At 25.3% G+C, this 21,138-nt stretch overlaps 1 protein-coding gene across 1 annotated transcript; it reads right to left on the bottom strand.

The window, feature by feature from the left end:
• Positions 1-471: 471 nt before the first annotated feature.
• On the bottom strand, positions 472-21,097 carry LOC100205671 (dipeptidyl peptidase 1). The gene is made up of 6 exons (XM_065817178.1): positions 20,804-21,097; positions 9,785-9,948; positions 8,494-8,716; positions 7,956-8,191; positions 4,392-4,664; positions 472-968 (listed from the first exon to the last, which is right to left on the bottom strand). The coding sequence occupies exons 1-6, from the start codon at positions 21,043-21,045 to the stop codon at positions 742-744; spliced, it is 1,365 nt and encodes a 454-aa protein (XP_065673250.1). The 5' UTR covers positions 21,046-21,097; the 3' UTR covers positions 472-741.
• Between the last annotated feature and the right edge of the window lie 41 nt (positions 21,098-21,138).

The following is a 21,138-nucleotide window of genomic DNA, read 5'->3' as shown; positions in this document are numbered from 1 at the left end:
TTTAAAATAAGTTATTTTATAAAAGAATATAAGTCAATAACATTATAAACATAAATTGCTATTACTAACTATTAATTACTGCCTAGTTATTACTTGGCTTTATTATTACACTTAAAATTGTACTCCCTGCCATATACTGATGATTTTACTCATTTTTATGGTTGTTAAAAGGTGGTTAAAAGTTTTACTAATACTAGGGAAGGAGAGGGGGGGGGGGGGAATTCGTTTATTTCTTTGTAAAATCCATAACGATAGACTATTTTTTTAAGCAACTGTGTTTATACGAGCGTTACCTGTTTTACGTGTTTTTACGAATGTTTTACCTGTTTACCTTTATACTGTGTTTTACCTCAAAAAGTCACCAAAAACTGCGTTTTATTTTTATATCTAAATTGCGCGCGACCCTAATACATAATTGTTAATCGTTAGATTAACAATTAACTTTTTCGACAAAATCAAATAAATCATCAATTTATTTTGAATTAAAAATATTCTATTATAAAAGGTAAAAAATTCTTCAATTTTTATTTTATATTTAACAGTGATTTTACATTTAACAACGAATTTAGATTTAACAACAATTTTACATTTAACAATGATGAGCTGCAAAGACAAGACGATTATCATAAACAATAATGAACAATGAAGATAAAAACAAAATATAACATGTTACACACGAAAACAAAAAACATAAAACTTAGTATAAAAGATACAACTATAATTAAATATATTATTTAATAACTAATGACCAAAATAAATTTTAGAAAATACAGCAATGCTTTCAATTCCTATCTCGTTTGTTCCACGTCGAATTCGGAAAAAACCACCCTCTCCCCAACCTTCTCCCCAAGAATTCTTCACTACCCAATATTTCGTTCCACTATCATGATCGACACCATAACCGACTACAAGAACAGCATGATTTGTTAAATAAAATGGATTAAACTTAGAACCAAGTAGATGAGTTTCTGAAATGAAAAATTTAATTCAATTTAATGTATTTTTGTAAGTATTAATGTAAGTATTTTCTTGTATTTTTACATATTTTTAATCAATAAAAAAGCGAAACCATGTTAGTTAAAATAAATATAATAATTTAAAAATTAAAATAATATTAAATTCTACTTTCTTAAAACTTATATTATAATTATAGTATACATTGAAATATATTTACTGGAAGAAATTTAATTTTTCTGTATCGTTAAATTATTTCAGAAAAGGTGACATTTTTATAACTTGACGCTAGATACATTTATTATTGGTTGATGTTGCAATATTTTAACTGTATATTTTAACATATGAAATGCATAATTATTTTAATACATATGATATAATTATCTCACAGTAGACATCTAATGTATTTTTTTTTAGTAAAATGGCTGGAGGTAAACGTCACTGGACTGTTGCGCAGAGAAATTTAGCTGTCGATCTAGTCAATCAGGGTGTATCGCCAGGTGCAATAAGAGACTGGAATTCCTCATAATGCAGTATCCGACGTAATGAAGAATTTGATCGGATCAGCCACAATAGACGCAGCAAAAAGAAGACATCTAAGAGCTTTGATAGAAACTTAATTATACAAGCCAAAAAAATCGCTTCGTTCCTGCTCGAAAACTGGCTGAGCAAGCTGAAGACAATCAGAAATCGTATCCAAGACCAGGGGTTTTAAAGGCGTGTACATAAACCATATTTAAGTAAGAAGCACATGAAAAGAAGATTGGAGTTTGCTAAGAAGTATAAAAACATGCCGTTAAATTTTTGGAAAACGATTCGAAATTCAACTTAAATTCATCTGATGGAGCCCAAAAAGTTTGAAGAAAGTCAGAGAAGCTTACAAATTAAGCTGCGAGAGAGAAACTGGGTTCAATGGCTTGGAAGGGTGTTGGAAAACTTCAATTTATTGATACTACTATGGATCAAGTGCAATACAGAAACATATTAAAACAAAATTTGAAGTCATCTACTCGAAAACTTTGGCTCCGAACTGATTTTACATTTCAGCAAGATAATAATGCCAAGCATACTGCCACTAAAACTAAGGAATAGTTTGCTATAAATGATGTCGAGGTCTTGGAATGACCTCGCAAAATCACCAGACCTTAATTCCATTGAACATTTGTGGAAAATTTTGGACAGAAAAATTGGAGATAAATAATTTTATAAAAATGAGAACCTCAAAGTGGCAATTGAAGAAGCCTGGGAAAAGATTCAACTAGAAGAAACAAAATCTTTAGTCGGATCAATGCGTCTAAACGTCTAGAAGCTGTAATCCAAGTAAAAGGAGGACTTACAAAGTATGAAAATAAAAAAACGACTCAAATTCCTTTATTTTAAAACTGAAAACAAAGTTTTCAGTTTTAAAATAAAGGAATTTGAGTCATATTTTACACAAAAATAAATAAAATCTATTTAAAAATATGCTCTTTTATTATTATTTATCTTGAGTTTACCAAAAAAGTTACAAAAATATAGCAATTTTTTTTAGGAAAGTTTTTTTAAAATTTTTTGGTCAGATAACTTTTTGAGACACTATATTGCTATAAAATGTCATAAATATGACATCATTAATTCTTGCTAATGTTAATTTTTTTTTTGACTATAAAATTCAAGTAATTTTTATTAGTAATTCTTCCTAAAATATCTGTACAACTCTGGTTCTTTTGAGACCCAAGTTCATATAATTTTTGATAAATATAATTTTTTTACAAATATATGGGACCCAGCACGTAATCAAGAATCATGCTGGAAGACTTTTTTCAAAAAGTTAATAAAACCATTAACTTTTTAGTTACTTTCATAAGTTTAACAAAAAGTTATAACCCTAATATGTATGCATATCGCTACTCTTAAGTCAAAACTAAATATCTCAAAATGCGCACTTGTGTGGTTTCAACGCTTTTAAACTGTTATTTACCATAATATGGTACATTATAACCATAATCTGGTACATCATAACCATAATCTGGTACATCATAATCATAATATGGTACATCATAACCATAATATAGTATATCATAACCAAAAAAATTTAAAAAGGGTAAATATTAATTCTGAGTTTTTTTTGTTGTTTTGAACTTTGAATTTTTTCAATTGTGATTTTGTAATGATAAGTTCAGATTTGTAATGATCAGTTCAGACTTTTGCTTCTTATGAAAAACTTGTTTTTTTGAGATACGTGGTAGTAATTATAGAAATATATATAATGTGATTATAATTTTCAATTAATATATTTTTTTATATAAATATATATAATGTTTTGATTATGTGCATCACTTGGCATTTTTTTTACTTTGCTTTTTTTTAATTTTTTTAATCTACCATTTTTTGAACAGTTGAAAGTTTTTTTAAATTTTTTAAATTTAAACAACTTATTTTTATTAACTTAATTAGCTTATTACTTAAGTATATTTGTTTATTTACGTAGTTACATAGACCTGGGAGATATTATTACTTAAGTATATTTTTTTGTTTATCCAGTTACCTGGGAGATATTATTACTTAAGTATATTTGTGTAAAAAATACTTTATTTTTTCTGTTTAAATGAATACAATTTAGAAGGAAAATAATTGATAGAAAATTATTTGTGATGAGATAAGCATTCACTGCATATAACTCAATTCACTGCATGTAACTAAAAAAAAGTTATTAAAAAAAATCTGAATATATATTTCTAAAAAATACACGATTGAAAATTTTTTTATAATTATCTTTTTTATAACTACAAATTAAAAGAAAAACCCAAAAACTAATACAAATAAACTGACCAAATGAACTTCAGTTAAGCAACCACTGAGATTGTTTAAAATTGATTTAATTGAGAAAAATTCTTTAAAAGTAACCAAATAAAGTAATTTAAATCTCACGAAAAAAAATTAAATATAAACAAATGTGTAAGTAATACCTATGCATATAGTTGCAGTATCACTTATTTTCAAATGAACTAATTTGTTTTAACAAAAAACATTTTATATTGATTTGATTTTGGATGATTGCTCAATTTCTTTAGACAAAATATGTTATTTATCAAGACAATATATTACATAGTGAGTAGAATGCTATATATTTTAACTTTACATTTTAGTGGTTTTAAGAAAACACTCAAAAAACATAATCAAATAATGTCAAAATATACTCCCATAAAATATGTTTAATATATTTATATTTTTTTTTTTTTTTTTTTTTAACTTATTTTTTACTAATATCTTTTTTTACTTTATCTTTTCCTATAACACATATAAAAAAAATCAAATAACAATTCACTGTTTTTTGATTTTTCTAATATGTGTTATAATTTATAGTGCCTGACAAGTTTTTCATATATACTTATAATATATAAAGAAATTATTAAAATAAAAGAAAATTGTGTTGCTAGAATTTCCATTATGTTTACCTGGTTGGTAGAAAATTCCTCCTTTGTAATGCATGAATTCACTTGTAACATTTATTCCTACTGATAGTGGACCATACCTAATCAATGCCAATCGCATTAAGACTTCACTGCATCCTCCATAGAACCCTCCAACATACCCATATTCAGAAGCAAAAAATCTATAATCAGATGACCCTGGGTTACATTTTGTATCATTACCAATGTATGGGTATTTATCTTCAGTAATCACCCCATAACTATGTGCATAGCGACCAGCAGTTAGAAATGGGAAACCTAAATAAAAGAACAATAATGAATAAAAGAATTTTTTTTCCTTCAAAAAAACAAAAAAGCAGTAAAAAAGTAACCTATTTTATATTTTCAAAAAGATGATCAATAAAAACCGTTTCATAAAACTTCTGTCTGCAACATTCAGAATTTAACTGAGAAGCAAGAAAAAGCTTAAAATAAAGTTCAAAAAAATTGGATTAAACTTCTTCTTCACAACAACTGACAACAGCTTTTGTTGTTTAATAATTTCCACTGCAAGTGTTGGTAGCAGCTTTCTAATATGCTAAACTATTTATCATAATTTTGAGCATAAGTATTTATGACACACTTAATTACTTTCATAAAAAAGTTTAATTAATTATATGCATAATTATTGAATGGTTAAATAAAGGTCATAGTGAATCAGAAATAAAGGTCATAGTGAATCAGAAATAAAGTTCAGAGTGAATCAGAAAGAAAGTTTGAAAATAGTTCTAGCTCAGAAAAACTAAAATCTTCAATTGTGGAAGAAACTGTCTCATCTGATTTGATTATCAGCAGTGACGAGACTTCCTCCACAAAAGCTTCTCCTATAAATAAAAGGAAAAGAAAATTTATGGGTTGTTTATCTGCACAAAATGCAGATAAACAAATGATATCTAAGTTCATCTATATTTTCTTCATGGACTCCAATTAATAAATACAATCTTTTCAAGTTAATTGGTGTCACGGTTGCAATGTGATTTGATAAAAGACCCTCAATTAAATACTATTGGTCAATAACTGAAATTTATCACTCTTTGGAACAATTCCATGTTTCGAAGAAATAAATTTGAGGTATTATCATAGCTTGGTTTATGTTGCTTCTAAAGAAGACAATGCGAAAGAAAAAATTGATCTATTTATGAAAAACCTTGTTGCAAATTATCGAAATGCATTTTATGGCTATAAAGATGTTTCTATTAATGGAATATTTTTTAATTCGAGGGTAGATGGAAAAATAAACAATATAACCAGAGCAAACCAAGCATATACCATATTAAATTTTTGTTTTTTGTGACAGTGTTACTGGTTATACCTATAATATCCTTATGCAAATTGGAAATGATATATCCTATAAGTGGAAATATAACATAAAAGCAATCAGAGAAAATGTTTGACTATTGACTTTAACTTTTTGGGAAGGGTCATTATATTTCTGTATAGTCAAGGAAAAACCAGAAATTATACACCAGTACAATTTATCAAGGGCGTGGTGGCTCTAAAAAGCCCATGCGGGATTTTTATTAAAAGGCCTATATATGCGGGATTATATGCTTTATGTAATTATATGATTATATACCATATATGCTTTATGTAAAGGCCCATACGAAAAAAAAAAAATATATATATATATATATATATATACATATATATATATATATATATATATATATATATATATATATATATATATATATATATATATATATATATATATATATATATATATATATATATATATATATATATATATATATAATAACTGACCTTATTCTAATAAATCATTAATACAAACCAAAAAGTTGAAATAATGCTATTTGTAATTAATAATATTGTTTGTAATACTTCAAAATAAAAAATGGTAACGACGCGATGCAGCGACCACGTTTATGTTTTGATTTTCTTAAAACACAACTTTACCGCAAGCAAATACGATTAGTATTTTATTGTTCGAAGAACATAGCCTAACACAAAATTAAAAATCAAAGATTTTAATTTTTTTAATACTATATAATGATATTTATTTTATTGTACCATAATATAAATTTTTTTAAATTGTATATAATTTTTTTTTTTAAATAAATATTGAAAATCTTGAAAATTAAGAAATTCTTTTTATTTTATGAGAAAGTTCTTTTTAGCTTATGCTTTTGTTTAATTCGGTGTTTTAACTTTTTTTAACATTTTAGGATAAACTCGCAACAACCAAAATGCCGCTCTAAAAATGGTGCCGTTATTGACATAGTTTACACATAAAAGTTTTTATAATGTAGTTTCATTTAGCAGTTCACCATCCTTTTTTAAATCTGTCTGAGGACAGGATATTGCGGGGTGATTTCTTTATTTACATACAATAATATGAACTGTATAACAATAAAAAACTTTATTTATTAATAAAGAAGTTTATATCTGTTTCGAAAGGTTACAAAAATGCAAAACATGAGTTCGATCCTTATTTATATAAAACTTAATTTAAAATTTAACACCAAAATATTTTTTATAAATGAATTAAAACGCAATACAATTACTATATAGTAATTGTATTGTGATTTAATTCATTTAAGAAAAATGTTTTGGGGTTAAATTTTAAATTAAGTTAATTTAAGTCCAACAATATTAATAGCTATTACTATTGTTGGGTCTGCCGAATTTCTTAAATTTATTTTGTCAACATTACGATCGTTAAAAACCGATTATGGGTTCATTATTTTTCTCATAAAAAAATATCATAATACGTTTTGAAACATCTACTTTGTTTTCAGAGCAATATTATTATTATGCAAAATGCTAATATAATTGCGCTCAAAGTTGAAATCAAGTTTGAAATCAAGTGATTAATAAAATTTAATTTGAGCTAACATAAATATTTTAAATGATTCTGGAATTTCTTTAAAATGTAGAAAAAATTAAAATTTGCCATAAGGCCCATATTTAGATGAAAAAGTGAAAAGCCCATGCGGGAATCCCGCTTAGCCTCTGGGGCCACCACGCCTCTGCAATTTATCAATGAATGTTTGTAATTGTTTAGACCAATCTGCTTCATATAACTAGATACGAAGACAGTTAAGTGGAGAAAAAGAACTTTTAATAAGCTGATGGAAGTAACTCAAAGTAACAAACACATTTCTACTTACTACCCACCACTTAAATACTTACTACCCACTAATTAAATACTTACTACCCACCACTTAAATACTTACTACCTACCAATACTTAATACCAATACTAAATATCTGCCAATTACTTAAATACCTACTTGCATATTAATATATCAACATGGATTTTGAATAAAAATGCAAATCAGATATAGACTTTCCATTAAATTTTAATTTTTATTTTTATTTTCTTCTTTTATTTATTTTAATATATGCAGTAAAAACATGAAGTAAAAATGGTTGAAAAGACTTATTTTTTTAAATGTTTTGTAATTTTTATTTACCCTATGACTGCAAAGTAATGTGTTATTTTTACAAATGCTTTTACTTATAAATACTTTTACAAATTCAGAGTTCGGAGTTAATTTATATTTAACGCTTAGTTATAAAAAAATACCTCCTTCACATCCTTGAGACAGAGGTGAACAAGATACAATATTCTGTGTAGAAAAAACTGGCTTTATGCGATTATTTGTTTCTATTCTTGCACTTGATTCTAGTTGAGCCATAGAAGCAAAAGCATAACAACTTCCACAGTTTCCTTGATTGCGAACAGGTGATACAAAATTGCTACTGTGTTTGTTACGCCAATCAAATGTATCAGGTAGGTCTTTTCCATCAAGCAAAGATGGCCTAAATGTACAAAAAGTTAACTTACTAACAAAGATTAAATAATCTAAAAAAATACATAAATGGTTTATAAAGGTTTATAAAGGCTTGTAAAAGAAGTTTAGGAAGGGATTTAAAAAACATTGTAAAAATTTGTTTATAAAAAAATTATAAAGAGTGATGAAAACTCATCACTTTTTATAATTTTTCAAAAAGTGAAGCAAAAAGATTGTAAAAAATAGTCAGAACTTTGCTATAAAGACAAAAAAAAAATAAAAAATAAAAATACTGAAAATAAAAGAGATAACTATACAATATTGAGTAACCTTGGTAACACAGGTGAAAGATTTTTATTTCCTCCAGCTCTCTTAATCATGTCTCTGATTGTTAAGTTAGCATATAATTCATAAACACCAGCTTTCCAAAGTGATTGGATATTGTTTATGCTTTGCACAAGTTCATGTTTTAAACCATAAGGCTCATCTAATGTCTCATCGTCATCAATAGAAGTCATTTTAGAGAACTTAGTGATTTTATCTTTCTTTGTAGCTGATTAATAAAGATTTAAAAAAAAATTTAAACTAATAATAATAATAAGTAATTGTTAAAAATAAACTTAAAAAATTTTTTATATTTTTTTAATCTGATACACCCTGCAACAAAGCTGCAAGCAACCACTATTAAGTTGGGAGTTATCAGAAAAAAAGAATAGAGTTATAGAGCAAGGAATCAGTTGACAGAAGACTATCACTAGTAAAAAGTTGAAGGTTGTATGAGTCAGGAAAACATGACGATGGGAGAGAGTTCCAAAGATTCAAAGTGAGAGGAAAAAAACAAGACAAATAAAAGATTTAGAGCATGCAGGGACAGAAAACATAAAATCAATTTTAAAAATCAAAAACAGTTATTATTAATTTAAAAATGCTTATACTTATAAACTTAACAAAAAGTAATTTTCGCTTCAAGCTTGAATTTTTGAGTTTTATTTTCTTTTTCGAAAGGAATTTTTTTCAAATTGTTTTCTTTTTTTTTTTTAATTTTTCTCCCAGTAAAGTCTAGCTTGCGTTTCTTTTTTTAGCGCATTTCTAAAATGTTTAAAAAAGATCAGTTGTGGTCAAGTTGTCAAAAAATAATATCATTTGCATGGTCAGCAATAGCGCTCGATCGCATGCCATTCCTGTCCAAGCCTGTAGTATGAACATACACACGAACACACTTTTGCTAGTTTGAGTATTTATATTTAAATTTGTTCTAATACTTTTGAACACTTTGAGATTAAAATTGCCGACTTTAATCCTAACAGTTTTTTCAATAAAAAGAAAAATGAAAAAAGCAATATCTGAAAAATATGAAAAAAAATTCAAATAGTACCTGCTTAAACTTTTTTAGAACAACCTCACTATTTCAATATTTCATCAATGACAGTTCATGAAAGGCTAAGTATGCAATCTTAAATTTATTATTTAGGCCCAAGTGAAACATTTTCACTTTTGCGTTTTAAAATTTAAATAATTTTTTGATTTTAACTGAATTCCATGGATTGTATAAATTGTAATTTCTAATAGAAATTATATTCTTTTTAAAAAAGCTATTGAAAAAATATAAAATAATGGTTACCATCATAACAGCCCCAGTTTTTTGGAGGAAATTTTTTATCAGTAACTGCATCATAGACCCATCCATTAAATGTTTTATGACAATAGCTTACAAATTCATTTTTTGAAACTTGCTCGTAATATTGAAACGCAAAGTAAGAACGACCATTGAGATTTATTTCAAATCTAAAATTAAAAATTTATAAAATTAAGAAAAATAAGTGATTTAATATATATTTAATAAAAATATATATAAGATTTAATAAATGATATAAGATTTAATAAAAACATATAAAACTAAAACCAACAGTATGACAAATTTTGGAGTACAAAATCTTAATAATACTGCTTCTTTACTTTATAAATGAGTGACAGTACATTATTTGATTAACTAAAATAATTATCTACTTTTTGTGTAATAATGGTGAGGAAGCTTAGAAAACAATTTCACATCCATCGAACCAGTTGAAACAACCTTTTTTGTTTTTGTTTCATAGTTTGACAACTATTGGTAAAAAAACATTGTATGCAAATTATTATTGTTATAAATATTATGAGCAAGTTCTGTTGATTTATCAAGACAATCTTTGTTTCTACTTAATATTTGAGTTTCACAAGAAGACCATTCAGTGAACTGTGCTATAACATCTATATATACCGATGCCTCTTGTGCTTCTTTTATAACCAGCTCAAAATTGTTTATGAAATCATCAAGAGATAATAGCATAGCTAATGAAAATGAGAAGCTTTGATAACAAGTGATACCAAAATGTTGTGAGCACAACAAATTCATAAGTTTTATTTGTTTTATTTTATATATCAAACACAGCATGAGTTTTACAATCTGAATGGCTATTTTTACTGTATTAGTGATTGATTTATCTAGCGCAAGACTAATTTTTTTTATTTGGTATTTCACGCTTTATACATTTAAAGCAATATTCCCTTCGAGTATTGCTTGGCGCCTTCAGATTAATTTTCGAATATTTTATTTGAATAGCCTATGGCTTTGTTGATGCAACAAAAAATCTTAAATTATTTAATGTAGTTAAATAGTTCTGACTTTTAATCGTGCTTTTAACACTATCATTTATAACTAAATTGATGTTATGTCCACCACACTATGTATACCATGCTTTGTTGTTAACTTCTAAAATTCGACTTTTCACTCCCTTATATTCTCCTTTCATATTGCTTGCGCTGTCATGCGACTGCCCTTGGCAATCAGCAATCTTGATTTCTAATATTTCTAATTTCTCAATATGAATGTTTGCTAAATTTTCTCCGGTTGATGACATTATGTTTACAAAGTTTAAGAAACTGTCTTGAACACTTGGCTTTTGGTTCGCTATTATAACATATCGAATAATGATGAACACAGTCTTTTTTGCAAAAATCTGGTGTAGAATCTATCATTACGAAAAAATATTTTGATGATTTAATATTACTCACTATTGTATGTAAAACTCTGGAAGCTAGTTGTAATATAATTTCGGCTTGACTTTTCACAGAAAAATATATAACTCTTTTTTCTGTATTAGTGATTGATTTCAAATGCATTTTGAGTTCTGGAACAAAACCAGCAAGTAATTCAATTATTCCTAAAAAATTACCATTATTTGGTTCAAAGAGTTTTTCGTTGCTGCCCCTAATAGCTAAATTTTGTTTACTTAAAAAAATACCACTTTTACAATACATTTCAAAAGTATTCGCCATCTTCGTTTTTTTTTATTGAACACATCTTCATTGAGATGATCTATTCCTGTTCTGTGTTTAACGTTAAATTCTAGAATTCACTATTTATACACTGATTCTGCTGATACTGCTTTAAAGATTCATGTTGAGATAACTGTATTCCTATATGGGCATAATCAGAAAATTCATTTGAAGTTAAGCTTATCTTTGTCAATGAAAACAAACGACAACAGAAGCAGAAACTTTTTCCTGTCGAGTTAGAATATAAAAGCCTATTTCTTAATTCTTTTTCACCATTTTTTATTTGTCGGTAAAAAAAGTGTCACTGAAACATCTTTCTTGAGAATTTCTTTTATAATGGATATATTTAATACTTTTTGGTGACTGCTCTACCAAAAGCATCTGTTGTTTGTTGTCGATTTCAAAAGGCCATGTTGCAAGATCTAACATATCATAATTGCATTTTGGTCAAGTGCTGCTCTCCGTTTGTAAATTATCACTAATTTCTGAAGTCTTGTTAAATATTAAATCCTCAATATTGGTGCTATTAGGTCCTGATTCACCATCTACATTCTTGTTCTGATTATCGATGTTTTGAAGTTGCAACTCATTCATATTTTCTTCAAGATTATCATTTTCAAAATGAGATTTACCATTTAAATTGCATTTTTTCGATTAAAGTTGTGTTCAAAACTGACAAACCTTTGCCTCATTTAAAAAATTTATCTTATGATCCAGCAAGGCTACTTAATTCTGCTACTTTCCGGATCTGTTTCGCTCTTTTTTGTGCGCCACTTTCATAACATCTTTTCGACATTTGAGGTAATTAAATGTTGTATGTAAATTTAAATTAAAGAACAAGTGAGTTTAAAAATGTTAACAAAATTGTTTAAAAATAAATAAAAACTAACAGTTTGAAACAATAAAACAACAAACTATTAGGTATACTTGAAATATAATTGAAAAATATTATACTGTTAAATCCTTATCAAATTAATCACATTTTTTTTGTTTCCATTTGATTGATTTTTAAACTAAAACTTTTTTAAAGGGAAATTTTGAGCTGAATTCCATTTTCATTTGAATGGAGTTTCATTCAATAGCGCGCACAAAATTAGGAAATATTCCTCGAACTCTTAATAAAATAAGTTTCTAATTGAAAAGTAATTTAGTACTAAAGATTCTTAAGATTTGGCTTCTAGTGCTAGTTTCTTATAAATAAGTTTCAAAGTTGGAAAAAAGTATTTTTAATATTTGGGGCCCCTAAAATATTGGGGGCCCAGTGCAGTTGCACTTGCAAAATTATAGCTCTGAAAACAATCAACATTTGATGCAGAATTAAATAAAAACACTTAGAATGCTGAAATATAAAAAGAACACACTTAAAAACTAAGAAAACAGTTAATTTTTATAACCCAACTTTTGGGTTCTCAAAACATTCCTCTGTAAAAAAAAAATTTTTTTTGTGTCTTTATAATTTTTACTTATAATCTTGCTTGTTACAAAAAAAAAAAAAAAAATAACTATAAAAAAATTAACAGTAACATATAGAGCCATAATTTCAAAGATATATCCATTTTCAAGAAATCAGTATAATATATTGCGCGAAATACAATAGAAATAAACTTTAATACAAAATATTAATAAAAAATATGAAGATGCTAATAGATGAATATGTAAACAATTTTAATGTTAAATTTGAGTAGTTGTAAAAGTTCACGTAATAATCTAAAAATTTCTATAAAGAAAGTTTTCTAAACATAAGCATAAACATAAAGTTAAAAAAAACTAATGCAACTTTATAATAAATGAGGAAGATAAAATGGTTAAAATAGATTTTTTATTTAGTTTATATATTACTGGGTTATGTTGCAATTTTGCATGTACTTCTTCTGTTTTTTATTTTCATTTTTATTTTTTTCTCTCTCTAAGTTTGTGGATTGTATAGATATTGTATGTACTATACCTTTATACACCAATGGTAGTGTTTAAAGGTTTAGGACGGGCAATAAATATCCCCAAGATTTATAAACTGATGAAAGTTACAAGTATCAGGTAGTGTTGTTACACGATTATAAGTCTGACCTTTTCATGGAAATAAATTTTACAACTTTGATATTACTTATATTTGAAACATTTTTATATTATTTTTAAGTTGTAAAAAACTGTGTTTTAGCATATATTTTTTATTTCATTGTCATTATAATATATCACTAACGGATGTAAACAAAATTTATTGGTGTTCCATTAATAGCTCTCTATTTTAACCTGGATGACAAAAGCATAATTTTCTACAAACTTTTTTTACTTCTAATCTGGAAGTCAAAATAGTTTGAAATTTTATTTTATTTGATTAAGGTACTCTATGTGAGAATATGCAATAAAAAATGAGGATTGAAGCATTTCAAAAAAAAAAAAAAAACCAAAATTTCAATGAAAGTTGAAACATCTGCTCATCAATTGAATCAATTAAATAGTGTTTCACAATCCGCATTTTGTCATTAGTTTTGTTCTTATTTTATTTTAGCTATGACAAAATCATTTACATTACCATTTTAAATTCATATTCTCTGAAAATCTCATACAAATATTTGGCAAGCGTTTCTTTACCAGGACAATTTTTGCACTAAGCAAGGTTGTGCTCATTGTTCTTTACTTAGTAAACAGTTTCTGAAAGTTAATCTTTGTACTTTTCACAAATAATTAATATATTTGTTAGCAACTTGGCATTTTGGCAATAAGGATAAACACAAAACAGAATATGTATCACTTGTATATGGCAAAATGTACCATTTTGATTTAAATGAAGCAAATTTCATGTAACTTATTTAAATTTCTGGTATTTTTTGTAAAACATGTTTCGTTAAATTACACAAAAGTTGTTTATTTTTTTATTAACTTTTTTCTGATGATATTTTTAGTTTCTGATAATCTTTTTTTTCCAGGCTCAACAAATACCACTTGAGTCCTTAAACATTTTAACTGAATCTTTGACATCTATATGTAAAAGATTATCTAGGTTATGCAACCTTTAAAATAATGGAGAATCAACTAACAACTCGAAAAGGTTGATTTATTTTTCTTTAAAAAACAATCAACTTTTTTTACCTGGTATTTTGTAATTGCTATTACAAGTTATTTTGCACAATAGTCTTTTTGTTGGAACATAGAATATTCTCTTAATTATTAGGCCCATAAATTAAAGATTTTAGCTTTCCTTTTAGGCAATATTTATTTTAAAACATTCTTTCCAATAAATATTGACATTCAACTTTTCTAGTTATGTTCTTTACTACTTCGATGTCTGCAACTTTTTACTTTTTGAGCGTATTGTTTCTTTGAATAATAATATAAAAAAAAATCATAATTTTTTATTATGATGTTGTTCCATTTCTGTTCGATTTTTACTTCTGGAAATCTTTTGCTTACATCATGTGCAGAGTTTCTTTGCAGGATCAAACGATTCAATCATTTGGGACTTTTTAATTGTAACTACAAGAAATTTTTTAAATAAAAAATAACTGAAAATTTAAGTATAATAATTGAAATGTAAAAGTCTGTATATTAGTACAAAACTTTATTTAGTTTTACTTTTGAAAATATAAATTAAAAAATTATATGTAAAAATAAAAAAATTTAATTTTACAGTTACTAATGACTTTTCCTGTGTATGCATTGAATGAATCGTAAGCTTTCTGTCATATAGGATAGATTTTTAATTGTCCTGGTAAAGAACCGCTCACAATAAGCGGTTTTAAAGACTTTTAGAGAATAAGAATTTAAATGTTAATGTAAATGATTTTGAGATAATTAAAATAAAATAAGAACAAAACTAATGGCAAACTACAGACTGTCAGGTCTTGGCAGGAAGTGAGAGCTTTAGCTTCAACTCTCGCCCACACTCCCCTAAAAAGGTTTATGGGATCAATTTACGGCTCTTGCAAAAGTATAATCTTTCTCTTAAAAATATAATTATCATTGTCATTTTTATAAAAAAATAATAATAATTACATAATAAACTGCAATGCATTTTAAAAGGCATGGTTGCAAAAAAAAAAAAATTCATAAAAATTCTTAAAATGTCTGCATTATTTTACAATACGAAAATATAAATCATTTTTTATAAGCATTAAAAACTTTTATAACTCTTTGTTAAACTTTTTATCAAACAAGTAATGTTGTTTAATAAATAAATTTGTTGTTAATTAATAAATAAGTAATGTTGTTTAATAAATAAATTTGTTGTTAATAAATCAATGAATAGTTAGTGTGAAAACATTTAATTATTTAACTAATAAAAAATAAAATTATTACACTCTAAATTAATGCATAATAATTTTTATTTTTTACTTTAATATGTAATTTACTTTAATACATTATTCACTTTTATAGTGGAATTTTTAATTGTTGTAATAATTCTTAAAATGCCTGCATTAAAATGCCATTACATTAGAAAAAAAAATTAAAAAAGAAATAGAAAATAAAATAAAATAAGTAATGTTGTTAATAAATAAATAAGTAATGTTGTTAATAACTAAATAAGTAATGTTGTTAATAAATAAATAAGTAATGTTGTTTAATAAATAAATAAGTAATGTTGTTAATAACTAAATAAGTAATGTTGTTTAATAAATAAGTAATGTTGTTATAAATAAATAAGTAATGTTGTTTAATAAATAAGTAATGTTGTTAATAAATAAATAAGTAATGTTGTTAATAAATAAATAAGTAATGTTGTTAATAAATAAATAAGTAATGTTGTTAATAAATAAATAAGTAATGTTGCTAATAAATAAATAGCTAGTGTGAAAACACAAAGACAACGCTCGTCTAAAGAATTTTTCACTGCACAATAGTTGACACTTGCTATGTATATATTTTTATACCATTAACATTACAAACATATACTTGTAACAAGTATGAAACCAAATTTTGTACTTATTAAGCATGTCTTTTAATGAGTAAACAGATTGCTTGTGCTAAAACCAAAAGCTCTCATAAGATGCTGTTTAGAGGAGCAGCTCACATGGCTTGTCATGTTGGTTCTAGAAGAGCTTTTCTCTGCTCTTGTGCTCATTTACTCCTGCTGAGGATTTTGAAACACTATTCAATTAATTCAACTGATGAGCAGATATTTCAACTTTAATTGAATTTTGAGTATTTTTTTAATTTAAAGAGCTACAATACTCATTGTTTATGATGTTTATCAATATCACACTTGATCAGTTTTTAAATAAAAACAAAATAAAATATTTTTTAGTTGATAAGTTTTGCTGTTTAGTCTTAGATAAGTTTTAGTTATTAAGACAACTGTCACTTAAATATATACATAACTTCTTAAAAATGTTTATATTTTTATTTACTATAATAGATTTTGGAATTATAATCTTTTTGAAAATATAACTTCTATATGCTAATATCATTTTTCCGAATAGATTTTTTGCGAGAATAACATTTGCAATTTTAGTTCTTGTCTGAAAGAGAGAGGGCCTCAACAGTGTTACAAAGACAAATAAGGGATTTATAAAGAATAGAACCAGGAGTAAGAAAATAGAAAGCATAATAGCAAGAGACAACTTTAGCAGTTGCGAACTTTGCAATGGATTGTATATAAGGTTTTAATGAGAGGTCAGTAGTGAATAATAATCTAAAATGATCTTTAGTAGAGGACTCAGTAAGAATGTTGCTACAAGGAATTTAACAAATGTTTAGAGAATGTAATGACTTGAATGGACTACAAGCTGTAAAAAAATTTAAGAGGGAAACAACTTTAGCAACAGAAATAAAAATGATTTGGATGCCTAACAAAAAAAAATCGACTCTAATTGAATACAATTTTAGAAAACTTTTACTTAAATTCCATAACTAGGAGTAGGATCTATATGAATAACTTTAGTTGTGCCAATCTGTTCACTATTATTTCTATATCTTTATCATGTTTTATTCTTATGAAACCTTTATCAAATGGATAAATATCAAACATACATTTATAAAACAGAATATATAGCAATATAATTATTTTCTTATATTTCTTTAAATGTCTTCCATTGAATTATTGTTAGATGATAAACTTTTTTATTCTTTTTTAGTTCTCTTGTAACAATTTTTCTTACTTGTTGCTTTCAATTTTGTTATTATACACAAAAGCAAATATCAAGTAAACAAGCTCATTCAATTAAACTACAACCAGGGTTGTACCTAAGTATATGTGTTATACTTATATAAATGAAAATTTAATAACCATTCTAACTATTAAATTTTCATTTAAATATAAGCAACGAGTATTTTATTTGATTAAATTATCTTCCTTAACCATGAAAAAAGAGCTTTCAGTTTTAAATAGTTGCTTTGCTAACACTTAAGTTGGAATGGAGTATTACTATTTATTAATTTAAATACTTTTTGAATTGAGGACTAAAAAATTTTAAATCCCTGTTATGACCTTTGCTGATTTATTTAGAGAATAACAGGTTTTAAACAATTTCTGACATCCCCAATAACAACATCAAGTAGTCTCCAAAGATTGTTTCAGAATATAGATAAATGTTCCTTAAATATCTCAACTATATGCTTTAGATTAGTTTATCTGTGGGGTATCGAATGCCATGGACGTTTTCTTAAGAGAGATTTGAAAAAGATAATAGATTGTAAGTGATTAATTGATACCAAGATTTCAATTGTATAAAGTATTGTATGAGACTTCTCTTCAATAACAATGAGCAATTGCTTGAAATTCTTGTTCTCAGCAATTTTTATATACCTCTTTTAAAGGGATCCTAAAATGCCAAGGCAAGATGTGCTCATATAAAAGAGAATGATAAAAAAAAATGTTTGGGCTGAATTTTTAGAGTAAATAATAAACATATAAAATAATAAACGTATAATAATACGTATAATAATAAAATATAATAAATGTATAATAATAAAATAATAATTGTATACCAATAAAAACTAACTTTGTTGTTTTACTCTAATTTTGTAGTCATGTTAGCCAGTTGCTTTAAGTCTTTAAAATATACTTCACAATCTAGACTTTATTATTTATTAAAACATGTTTAACTCCAAAGAGTTTTTATATAACATTATAGCAGAATTTTGATAAATCTAAAAATTCTATTTTCATCAAACTATAGATTTTCTTTTTTTCTTTGTTTCATTATTGATTACTAATGAATTTGTTTAGTTACTTATTATATAAAAGTTTTTTTTTCATCATAAATTACTATAGAATTTCTTTAGTTATTTTATTTTAAAATAATAACTAAATTTCGCGAAGTTCCCATTAAAAATATGAATAAAATATTTCAGATATTTTAATCTTATCTATTGCTAGAAATTATTTTTGTGTTATATTTATTGTTATTAAACAATTATTATCTTTATTAAGATTCTGTTAAAAAACTATTATTACTTATTTTGTATTATTTATTTTGTATTACCTTATGAAAGTTTAATTAACAGCATTTATTTGCTAATCTTTTCATTGGGTACAAATATTCTCGAAATTCTTATTTAATCATCCAAGAATTTATATAAAGAAATTTATTCTCTAAAACATATAATTGCTTATTTTATTTTACTTTTAAAATTTAACAATTATTGGCCAAGATTGCAAAAAAGTGTAGCATTATTAAGTCAATTTTAAAATATTTGAAATTGTTTAATGAAAAACTTTTTGTTGTCAATTTTGGTAGTTTTTTGATTTGTAATGTTAAGAGACAGGTTTTAATGTAAAATACTTGCCAAATACAACATATAAATTGGGAAATATTAAATATAATAGGTTTTTTAATGCACACTGCAACACAATGACAATTTTAATAGTCTCAAATTATTGCCATAAAACATCAATTATTGCTTTAATTATTAAAAAACTGTCAATAAATTTGTTAAGTGTAAAATCTATAAATAATTTCTAATTAAAAATTAATGAATTGGGCAAATATCTCTAATAAATGATGTTGTTTACCAAAATTATTTAGTAATTAAAAAATTAGGAGCTTGTAAAATGTCATTTCGATAGGAGAGCAAAAACATAGCAACAAACGGCTTAGATAAACTAGAAAAAAAGTTCGCATTGCTTACATAAAAAGAAAAACGATTCAGAATATAAGGTGATCAACATCATTTTATATATTTATTATATTTAAGAGTGTATCATAAAAATCTTAATTTTATTTGGTTCTGGCGCTCTATAAGAAAACATTCTTTTGTTTAGCTTCATATAAAATTTATAGGAAAGTCATAGGATTGATGGTAAACGCTTATTTAAAAAAAAAAATTAAAAAAATAAAAAATAATATTGATTAAAAAAAATTTAATGTTTTTATAAAAAAATCCAACAATGAAGTCATATACTAAAACTCTTTGGAATTAAACGCAATTTTAAAGACTTAAAGCAACTGCAAACATGGAGATGACGAGCTTCGAGTAAAACAACAAAGTTAGTTTTACTTGGTATACATTTATTATTTTGTTTTACTCAAAAAAATTCAGCCTAAACATATTTTTTTAAATCATTCTCTTTAATATGAACACAACTTGTCTTGGCACTTTGGAACCCCTTTAAAAACACATTTATTGTTGAAAGTATTGTTTTTATCAAATAAATCATGGTAATTGTTTTAAAAGATTTACATTTAACATAAACTACATACTTTTTAAATAATAAAAATTAATCTATATTTATATAATTTACTAAACTTTAAATTAATTTTTAATTAAATCTTTCTCAATTTTATATAATTAAAAAAATAAATTTTCTTTTTATGAACAATCAATCTTTAATCTTTCTTATTGATTTAACATCCGTCATCTTGATCCTCCATCAGTTATTTTTCTTATTTAAATATAGAAGCCTATTATTTTAAAAAGTTTATGTGATTTCTTCTCCAAAAGCTAATGCTTTTAACAATCCTTCAATGTCCATTATAATTCCAAAATCAAATGATTTTAGATATTTTCTAGTTCAAGAAACTTTATTTTCAGATCTTTATGCTTTTAAATAAATATATTTATATTAAATATTTACATTAAATATATAGTTAAATTTGTAAATATAGTCTTTTTTTTAATCCTTATTTTAAAATTTATTCTTAATTTGGTTTAAACCAGTATTTTTAAATGCTTTCAAAATATTTAAAATCGTTTAAACCATATTGTCAAATGGTTTAAACCGTGATTTACGCCATTAGTTTAAACCTATCAACCTATTTACTAGTGCAACAATAAATATGTTGACACAACACAAACAAAACACATAAAAACTACACATAGAAAACAAGAAAACACAAAAAAGCATGTTAAGCTACTTTTACTCATGTATTATAATCCATAAAAACCCTACCCTTGATTGTAAATCATAGTCCATTTCCCAATATTCCCATACTCATCCACAGCATAATTAGGAAAAGTGAGCTCTACTTGGAGAGTACTGACAGGTTGAAATTTACTGCAATCAATAGTATTAGTCTGATTGGATGGACCTAGGTTCAATGTCCACACACCAACTGTATCTTCATACATACAATTCGTTGGCAGATCACTTACCACCAAACCAATAAAAAGACAAAAAATAATTATTTTCATTTCCTTTTTTAAATTATCTAAAAAAAACTTGTTTTAAAATGAATACTCGAAATGATGTTATCAGAGTGTATTGTATTTGTAGATTAAGTCAAT

Source organism: Hydra vulgaris, chromosome 14, assembly GCF_038396675.1.
Source record: "Hydra vulgaris chromosome 14, alternate assembly HydraT2T_AEP".
NCBI lineage: Eukaryota > Metazoa > Cnidaria > Hydrozoa > Anthoathecata > Hydridae > Hydra > Hydra vulgaris.
This window is presented reverse-complemented; position numbering and strand designations above follow the sequence as displayed.

Bases quoted from the DNA above. Each gene is read 5' to 3' on its own strand.
- LOC100205671 (XM_065817178.1), bottom strand. From the start codon at position 21,045: ATGAAAATAATTATTTTTTGTCTTTTTATTGGTTTGGTGGTAAGTGAT. The intron at 8,717-9,784 runs GTAACCATTATT...TTTATTAATCAG, and splicing joins AAACTGGGGCTGTTATGATG to CTACAAAGAAAGATAAAATC. The intron at 8,192-8,493 runs GTTACTCAATAT...TTGTACATTTAG, and splicing joins CTTTCACCTGTGTTACCAAG to GCCATCTTTGCTTGATGGAA.